Here is a 9,186-nt window from a genome sequence, read left to right as displayed (position 1 = left end):
CATTGAAAATGATGGACTTGCCCCCTCAAAGTACAGACCTCAACCCCATTGTGCAAATTTGGGGCAAGTTGGAAAATAAACTGGACAGATCTATTGTACATTCAAAGGAAAGGCTTGAGTTGCAGAAGGCATGGGATAACATTGGTGTTGAAGTTCTCAAGAAATATATTGACTATATGAAAGAGAGATGTGCTGCTGTTATTGCTGCAAAAGGTGGACAAACCAAATATTAAAGTTAAAAGTGGCAAAAACAGTAGGATTCACTTTACCTGGTATGTGTTGTGCTCAGTGCAACCATCTGCATGTTTCATGAAAGTTATGAAATGTAATCATGTTTTGGAGGCAAAAAAAAGGTCAATATTTTCAGATATATTAGGTGTTCTAATAATTCTGGCCACCACTGTATATATGTGTGTGTGTGTGTGTGTGTGTGTGTGTGTGTGTGTGTGTGTGTGTGTGTGTGTGTGTGTGTGTGTGTGTGTGTGTGTGTGTGTGTGTGTGTGTGTGTGTGTGTGTGTGTGTGTGTGTGTGTGTGTGTGTGTGTGTGTGTGTCTGTGTGCATGTAATTATTGTTGGCCTGATGTCAATAGTGATAATAATTGTTCAGAGAAGATGGCCCTTTAGGCTTGAAAAGGCTACACCCTTTTACATATTCCAAATAGTGCAGAACATTCAAATCGATATGCTTTTGCATAATGATACTACTGGCTGAGTTTTTACAATGTACACCCATGATATACGATAAAAACTACATTACAATAGCCTACACCAAATGGGTTGTTTTGTTGTTTGTATTCTTTCGCCAGCCAAAATATTTATTAAAATCACTGATTCTGTATTTAAAACGTAAATAGTGTCATCCTCATACACAAACGAACATTGCATGGCTATTCTTTTAATGCTATCTTCTTTACCACCTTTATTTTTCTAAACAACACGGAAAAGTACAGGGGAATGCCCTCAAGTGTTTGCATGTTTTAATCCAACGTGCAAGCCGAAGACCACTCTCCACACATCGCATGGTTTCCGGAACCAATGCCACTGAAGAAATATTCCCCCCCGTGCATGATTTGCGAACGGATCTGTGGGCTTCCTTGTCTGGAAATGTGAAGTTGGCTAAGTGCTAATGGAGTGTCTCTTGAAATATAGTGAAAACAAAGGTTGTGTTCTGATGTCGTGACATTTAACTGGCTTAAGGTATGATATTTCAAATTATGCAACGAACTAACGCTGTCTGTATTGACAGGACTAGCTTCTTATATGCAACACACGTTTCTCCCTTGGTATAGGCTATCTGTTTATTTGTTAGAAATATTACACACGAACGACATTTTTTTACTGGTTGAAGATGATCGACTGGCAGATTTACTGTCATGCGGTTGTATATGACCTTCGCTGTCCTTAAAACGTGCCACTCTTTTCTTGTGTTTATGTGAAATTGTCTACATAATTTAGTTGGTGTCACTTGTGCTTCAAGTCTACAGTGTTTCTTGTCAAAACCTAAAAATACTCTATAGCCTTACAATAACAATACAGTTCTGAGGAAACAGCAAAAACATAATGATATTTTGACTGCTACGTATCTTCATTATTTAGCCCCAGTTTTTATTTCATGTTATGATAAGCTTAACATATTTCAGGACGTGGAGTCAAAACTACTGCAATAGAATGCTTTTAGCACCCAACAATGTACAAGCCTACCGATAATGTAATAACTGCCAATAACGTAAGAATTAAACAAAAACCTATAATGTAATAACTTACCAATGATGTAATAGAATTTCTGAACCAATAACATAATTACTTATTTGGCATAATGCAATAGGTTATGTAATAGGTTATTACATTATTGGCAAATTATAACATTATTAGGAATAATTATGTTTAAATTAGAGTTAAAAATCGAATAATTGGAGCCGATAATGCAATAACATACCTATATCCCTGTATCCACAACACCTACCTTTATTGTTGCTTCTGTTTAAATACCTGCCAAAAACCTGACCAACCTTGACATACCTATTCTCTCTCTCTAGGAAGGAGTGTATGACTTATTTGTTTGTGTAACTTGATGGTTGGACTAATTCAATTAAGATACTTCATTATAATATTCAACCTGTACCTCAAGCAAAATACTGTGTTCTCAAACATACCAACCAATATACCAATACCAACCAGTCTCTTCATAAAAAATATATGTTTAAAGGAGCTAAATGTGAGCCTGACAAGCTGTAGGCTAGCAGGCTACATTATTTTTTTCAGGCTACTTCCTGTCCCTTCACCAGGAATAAACAAAAAGATAAGCCAATGTGGGGAAGGCTGAAGGCTACATGTAGCATGGAAGCATTTATTTGATTGAAAGACGCCTAGGCTACCATTAGTGTTTCCATCAACATCAGTTGATACTTGTAACTTAGTCGAGGCAAACAAACCATGTAGGTCTTTCATGTAACCTTTTAGGATTCAGGTTTGATGACGTGATGACACTCTTAATGAAAAAAAATGGTGGTCTTTGTATTCAAGGACAAAACATCTTAAAAGATGTGTAGACAGTATTGGGGAAGCTTCTTTGAAAGCATAGCTTTGAAAGTTACTTAGTACTTCACACTGGTAGAAGTTGAACTACAGCAGAGCCACACCAGGGAGAAATCTAGTTTGGTGAACTTCTCATGGACAGTAGTTCAAACTACTCTGTTAAGAAAATGATGTTAAATTGACAATGTGCATGTGATTTGAAATTAATACAAAATATAATACAGAAACATCACATGCCAGTTTATTGCAAAAAAAAGTGCCTACCTGGTCATACATAAATCAGAAAAATAATAATAATCCCTCACTATTTATGGAAAAGTGTAAGGAAGGTCAGCTTAGTTAACTACGCAAAACAATTACAAAAAAAGTAATTTAACTGCTTAAATCACAATGCAAATATGAATGTAGTTGGCCAACCAACAAAATGTGTTTACAAACTTGTGCGTGCACTTTATTTGGTACTCAAATGTTTCCCCTCCCAGAGAGACAGAGTGTTTGTGTGTTTGTGTGTGTGTTTGTGTGTGTGTGTGTGTGTGTGTGTGTGTGTGTGTGTGTGTGTGTGTGTGTGTGTGTGTGTGTGTGTGTGTGTGGGTGCACTTGTGCAACAGTAAGGGTAAGTTATAAAAGTGTGACACTTTATAGCCACCAAATAAAACTTAAATTAAGTGATGTAAGAGTATGTCAATACACTACTGACTGCAGCCGTTACATTTGTTATGAATTTTTAACCCAGCTAAGAGCTAACGGCTAAGAGGGCAATAAGGGTCTGTATCAGAACGGCAGAACAGCGACGAGGTCAATACGCGGCTGGCATGACTACCCATTAGCCAATCAGAATGCCTGTACTGTCGTTGCCATATAATAAAGTAACGTATTACATTATGCACAGTAAGTTATTACGTCATTGGTAAGTTATAACATTATCAGCTTTTATTGTATCAAGAATGGATCGATTATTACAACATTGGCAGTTATTCCATTATTGGCTTTTAGAATACCTTAATTGCACTGGAATGAGGAAATGTAACCTTTTATTCCATTGTCAGTGTAGGTGAAGAAGAATTAGATTTTTGACCCCAGAGACAGGCAGCCTCTTTTAAATTTGTAAAAATGTTGTCTCTGTCCCCGCAGGGAGGAACCGTCCTTGAAGCAGGTAGCCGTCCATAAAGGGAGACTGACCGACCAGTGTGAGGTTCTGTAGAGCAGGACGATGGAACAGCAGTGCCCATTTTGCCAGAAGCAATTTGCCTTTGCCTCCAAACTCCAGCGCCATCTTCTCACACACACAGGGCAGAGGCCATACTCCTGTGTGCTGTGCTCAAAAGATTTTTACCAGTCTGCACATCTGAAGAGGCACTTGGAAACCCACTCAAGTCTTAGCCCCATTGCAAGAACTGACAACGAGGTGGATGTATACCTACAACGCATGGCTACACATGAATTGTCTGTCCATAACAGCCACCCTTTGGAATCCAGTAACGATAATTACCCAGGTTGTTTGAATCTTAATGAACAATTAGAGATGACTGAACGTTTGAATACAACTGACCACTGGAGCAGTTCTAGGTGGGATTACACAGAAGTTTTCAATGGAGAGAGTGAAAATGTGAGGGAAAAGGTTTTCAATGCTTCCAGGGATCTGAACAAACAACCCAGGCAAGGCACTGTTGCTAAGCGCAAGCCTCACCAGTGTCTAGTCTGTTCAAAACATTTTGGCTCTCCGTACAAACTAAGGAGACACCAGCTCATTCACACAGGTGAGAGACCATTTAAGTGCTCTCTCTGTGACAAAGCGTTTACGCAGCTCTCCCACCTCAAGCTTCATATACATTCCCATGGCAAAATGAATTCTGTGAGAAATCCAGGAGTCGTGTCGTTAGATCACCTGGAAGGTCCAGCACAGTGTGATCCAGGTTCATCAGCTGAGGTATATCCCAGCCAGTTAGATGGTGTGAATGCTATTGGCAGCCCCACACACGCAGATGTGCCTGAGTTTGCAAAGCTTCCCGACTTCACATTTGTCGACAGCTCGCCTTCAGAAGTGTACGAACAAGCTTATGTTAAGCCCGCCTTTACAGTAGAATCTCCATTTGAAACTAAACAGATGAGTGAGCAGCATCTAACTTTTACTTTCCCAATAAAGGCCTCATATGCCTGTGACGACACACCCTCTCTGGACCAAGCCATGGCTTTTAAACTTAATGACTGTAAAGATGAAGAGTCAAAGGTATCCCCTTCCAAGAAACTTGGCCAAAGCATATCTGAAGTAGCCACACACAGGAATTCAGATGACAAAAATCAAACGGTACCGTCTTATGTTTCAATGTCGCCCAAACCTATTGCATTATTGGACCCTGGACAAGAAGAAAGGTCATCCCAAAAAGAAAGGTCATCCCAAGAAGAAAGGTCATCCCAAAAAGGCGCTTATGAATGTCAGAATTGTTTCAAGAGTTTCTCGGTTCCTTCCAAGTTGCACAGGCACATGTTGACCCATACTGGGCAGAGGCCCTTTGCATGTCATATTTGTGCCAGATCATTTAGACAGCTCTGCCACTTGAAGCTCCACTTGCGCACCAAAGCTTGCCTAAAGCAAACCAGCAAGCCAGTCAAGAAGAAAGCAAGGAACATCTCTCGTAAATTCCCTAGAGATAGTGGATCTTTGACCGTTGCATCCAAAATGTTCACTCACAAAGATGTAAATGATTGCACAACCGTAGCCCAGAGCTACTCTAGTGTGCCAGACTTCACAGCAGTCGATAGGGTCAGAGAAAAACCATCAGATTCAAATGAGCCCATGTCCCATCACATTGGATGCCGCAGCCAAGATGGGCCAAAACATTCTGACCAGACATCAGAAAGGAGTCACCCAGATTTACCTGAGCCTGTCAATTTAAAAATATGCAGAATTGTCCATGAATGTCCTGTTTGCTTTAAATGCTTCAGTTCTCCCTCCAAGCTGAAAAGGCACTGTTTGATTCATACAGGCCAAAGACCCTTTCAGTGTAACATGTGCCAGAGTGCTTTTAGGCAGCTTGCTCATCTGAAGGTCCACTACAGGGTTCACGAGAGATCAGGAAGGAAGACACCCTCTCTGCAAAGGCAAGGGCTAAAAAACCTCCTCAGTCGACCATCGACCCCTCGGCAGAAAGCCTTTACGTGCCACCTTTGTGGATGGAAATTCAGACATCAAACACACCTTGGTGTTCACCTTCAAAATCACAAGAGCGTAGTTGGAACTCCACCTGTCAATACCCTAACCAAAACATATGAACACCAAAAGCCAATGTCTTCAAAAGTGCACAGAAGTTATGAACCTGCTCAAGAGCTTGTCCCTGGTCAGAGCATGTCTGATGGAAGAATGAATTTAGATCATATCCCAAGCAAAACTCAAAATTACTCCATGATTAGTGATATCAGTGGCCACAGACAAAGCCGCCACTGTTGCTCTGTGTGTTTTAAATGTTTTAATTCTCCATCGGCACTACACAGACATTCCCTAAGCCATTTAGGGCTAAAGCCACTTAAGTGCCTTCGGTGCTCCAAAACCTTTAGGCAGAAAGCTCACTTGAAGGTACACAGGTGCCTGAGCAAGGAAGGAACACAGCTTGTGATGCACAGGGAAGACTCAAATATGACTTGTAATGAGGTTCTCAATAGTCAATCTGCCACGTACTCTTACACTTCAGAAGGACACGATGCCGGACTAGTTAATGTAATCCCAGTTCAAGGATCTCCCAGTAGAGATCAAGTGGACCGTTATGCTTCCTTGGATTTTGTTAGGGAGAAAAGGCACACTGCAATCATACCTGAACCCACATATGTCCCTCACAAGAGTACACTAAAACCGACAAAACAAAAGGGATACCCTTGTACGAAATGCCAGAGGCACTTCAGTGTTCCCTCCAAACTTGCCAGACATTTATTAATTCATATGGGTATAAAGCCTTTCACTTGTGAAGTTTGTGGCAGGTCCTTTAGGCAATCATGTCATCTGCAGACTCACCTGAATATTCACAGGAAGAGAAGGTTCTCTGGAGCCCTAAGTAGCGGACCGACTGCTGCTTCCACATCAAGGCACCTGTCTGCACCTCAAAATCTCCTGAAAGGAAACACAGTCACAAAACAAAACACGATCCGGAATAATCTGCCTCAAATCCATAGCTTGGAGTCCCCGGGAACTGTGAAGAAAGCTGGTAAAAGCGAGCACTTGGGTCCGTCAAAGTCTTTTTTACCAAAAAATGGGTGTGATGTCAGATACGTGGAGAAGACTGTACATCAGTGGTATGGAAACACGTCATTTCAGTCTCACAGTATCCCAACTGGTTGTGAGGCAAATGGGGGAATACTTACTGTAAGAGAAGTTAATAACTATGCCCCTGACTTTACAAACATAAACCCAATTCCACAAAGAGAACAGAACAGCAATGCTGATGCATATCCTGAAAATCAAACATTAATTGACCCTTCCTGTGATGACTTTACCATTGCACCACAAAAGCCTGCTTCAAGCAGGAGTGTGCAAGCATACCGTAAACCGGGGGGCATGCAAAATCTCATTAGGACAAGAGGGAATTGCTGTTCGGTTTGCCTCAAGAAGTTTGCATCCCCGTCCAAGCTGGCAAGGCACTTCCTTATCCACATGGGTCTCAAGCCTTTTAAATGCATGGTTTGCTCCAAGTCTTTCAGGCAGCTCTGTCACCTGCAGACTCACACGAAAGTTCACGACAAGAACGCTCAAAATGCAGCCTCTGGTGGCACGCAAAGTCAACCCACTAGTGGAGAAGTTGAGTCGACAATTAACAGACATGATTCCGATTCAGGTCTTCACCGAGGCAGCCCAAGGCAAGGCCTACATATTCCACATAGGGCACATTCCCATTACAAGGATTATAATGAAAATAATCAACCACTTGTCTCTTTTGTGAATGAATCTGGCCATTCAGAGATTGAAAATTCAGATTATGGTTTTGCTAACATCAGTGATCAGAAACAAGAGGTAAATCCTTTCACGGTACAGCCGTTGACCCAATCCTTGTCAGCCCAAGACAAGCAACATTTAAATGTCTCACAGCAACATGTAGTAAGAGAGTTTCCAAGTCAACCACCTCAACACACGCATGATCGCCTAGAGATCAAGCAAACCAGTGTTTCCCCTGGCTGCCCCACATATACAACTGCAAATGCCACATTGGAAAGTGATGAAAAAGTACGGAAAGAGGCGAAAAGTCCTACTCCTCTCTTGGACTACTTGATGGAGAAGGGGGAAGGTTCAGGAGATGATGGTCTAGGTTTGACTGAGGGCCCCCTCGTCCCCATCACTCACCCTGCCCATGCTCAGCTCAAGGAGGAGGTTTTTGAGCTGCAGTTTGAAATGGAAGGGGTGGATAGTCGTCTGTCTAAGCCTCCGAACGACCTGCTCATCTGCCCGGACTGCAGTCAGTGCTTCCCCACAGAGCGTAAACTCAACCTCCACAAGTGCATCTCGGGGCAATTGGAGGAGCGCGAGCGATCAGGAAGTGGTTACCAATGCGCCATATGTTTCAAGAGTTTCCAGGTACCTTCGAAACTAAAGAGGCACTACGTCATCCATACAGGACACAGGCCCTTTCAGTGCTCCCTGTGTTCAAAGACTTTCACACAGGCCAGCCATCTTAAGACTCACCTTCACACCCACAAGTAGGAAGAGGGGTTAAGCCTAATTTATACTTAGGTAGACGACACTTTTGAAAAGGTCGCCGACACAAAAAAAGTGTCGTCCTGGCTTGTGTGTTTAAACTTCAGGCGAACAGTCGCCGAGTTTGTCACAATGGGAGAGGCACTTTTTTTTAAAACGTAATCTTTGTTGAAATCAGCGTATTTTTTGTCGCCGACCTTTTCAAAAGTATCGTCTCCCGAAGTATAAATTAGGCTTTAAAGTCCATCAGAGGACTCAAACATGTGCTCACTGTTACACTGTTTGTTCATTATGGTTATGTTATAAATTTCAAAAAGATGGTAGTCACTGTGTTTGTAAATAGTTGGTCCTATGTAAGTGTTTCCAAGAAGAAGAAAAATAATACAGGTGGATGTTAAAAAGAATCTTCGAAATGCAAGCAGCGGTTTTTGAGCTTCATATTTATACACAGCATGTTCTCTCAACCCTGATATTTATTTTGGTCTGTTTTCCGTATGGGTACATATTTTAATAGAATATAACTTTACTGTAATAAACTTGTAAATTGAATAACATATTGTCTCTATTGTATCTTTACTATAGATACAGTGTGATTGGCTAACTTAGTCCTTGTAGTACTTTTTGCATTGTTTGACTTATTGGTATATTTAAGACTAGGAATTGTGGACTGAAATTACGTCTTTACATCTATACGTCACTTTTTTGAGTGTTGCTATTACTTGTCAAATGCTATTACTAAATATATATATTTATTTGGAAGGAAAAGAAGCATATATACTAACATGTACAGTGTACACACTGATGTGCACATATACATACATATGTTTTGTGCATAATCTGTAAATCACTCCGTATTGTTCCAGTCATCTCCACTAGGTGGAGACATCTTACTAGCTCAAATTACCAGTTCCATTATTTCGAAAGTTATAGACAGTAGTGGTGGACAAATATACTAAATATACTCAGTATGTCATGCT

At 41.1% G+C, this 9,186-nt stretch overlaps 1 protein-coding gene across 1 annotated transcript; it reads left to right on the top strand.

Annotated features, from left to right (window-relative positions):
• Window positions 1-3,745: 3,745 nt before the first annotated feature.
• znf770 (zinc finger protein 770) lies at window positions 3,746-8,696 on the top strand (the record flags this gene model as incomplete). The annotated part of the gene is made up of 1 exon (XM_080832090.1): window positions 3,746-8,696. The coding sequence occupies one exon, from the start codon at window positions 3,746-3,748 to the stop codon at window positions 8,213-8,215; it is 4,470 nt and encodes a 1,489-aa protein (XP_080688216.1). The 3' UTR covers window positions 8,216-8,696.
• Window positions 8,697-9,186: the final 490 nt, after the last annotated feature.

The sequence above is a fragment of the Sprattus sprattus genome (assembly GCF_963457725.1).
Source record: "Sprattus sprattus genome assembly, chromosome: 2".
NCBI lineage: Eukaryota > Metazoa > Chordata > Actinopteri > Clupeiformes > Clupeidae > Sprattus > Sprattus sprattus.
The sequence above is the reverse complement of the archived record's forward strand: the minus strand, read 5'-3'. Positions and strand labels throughout refer to the sequence as shown.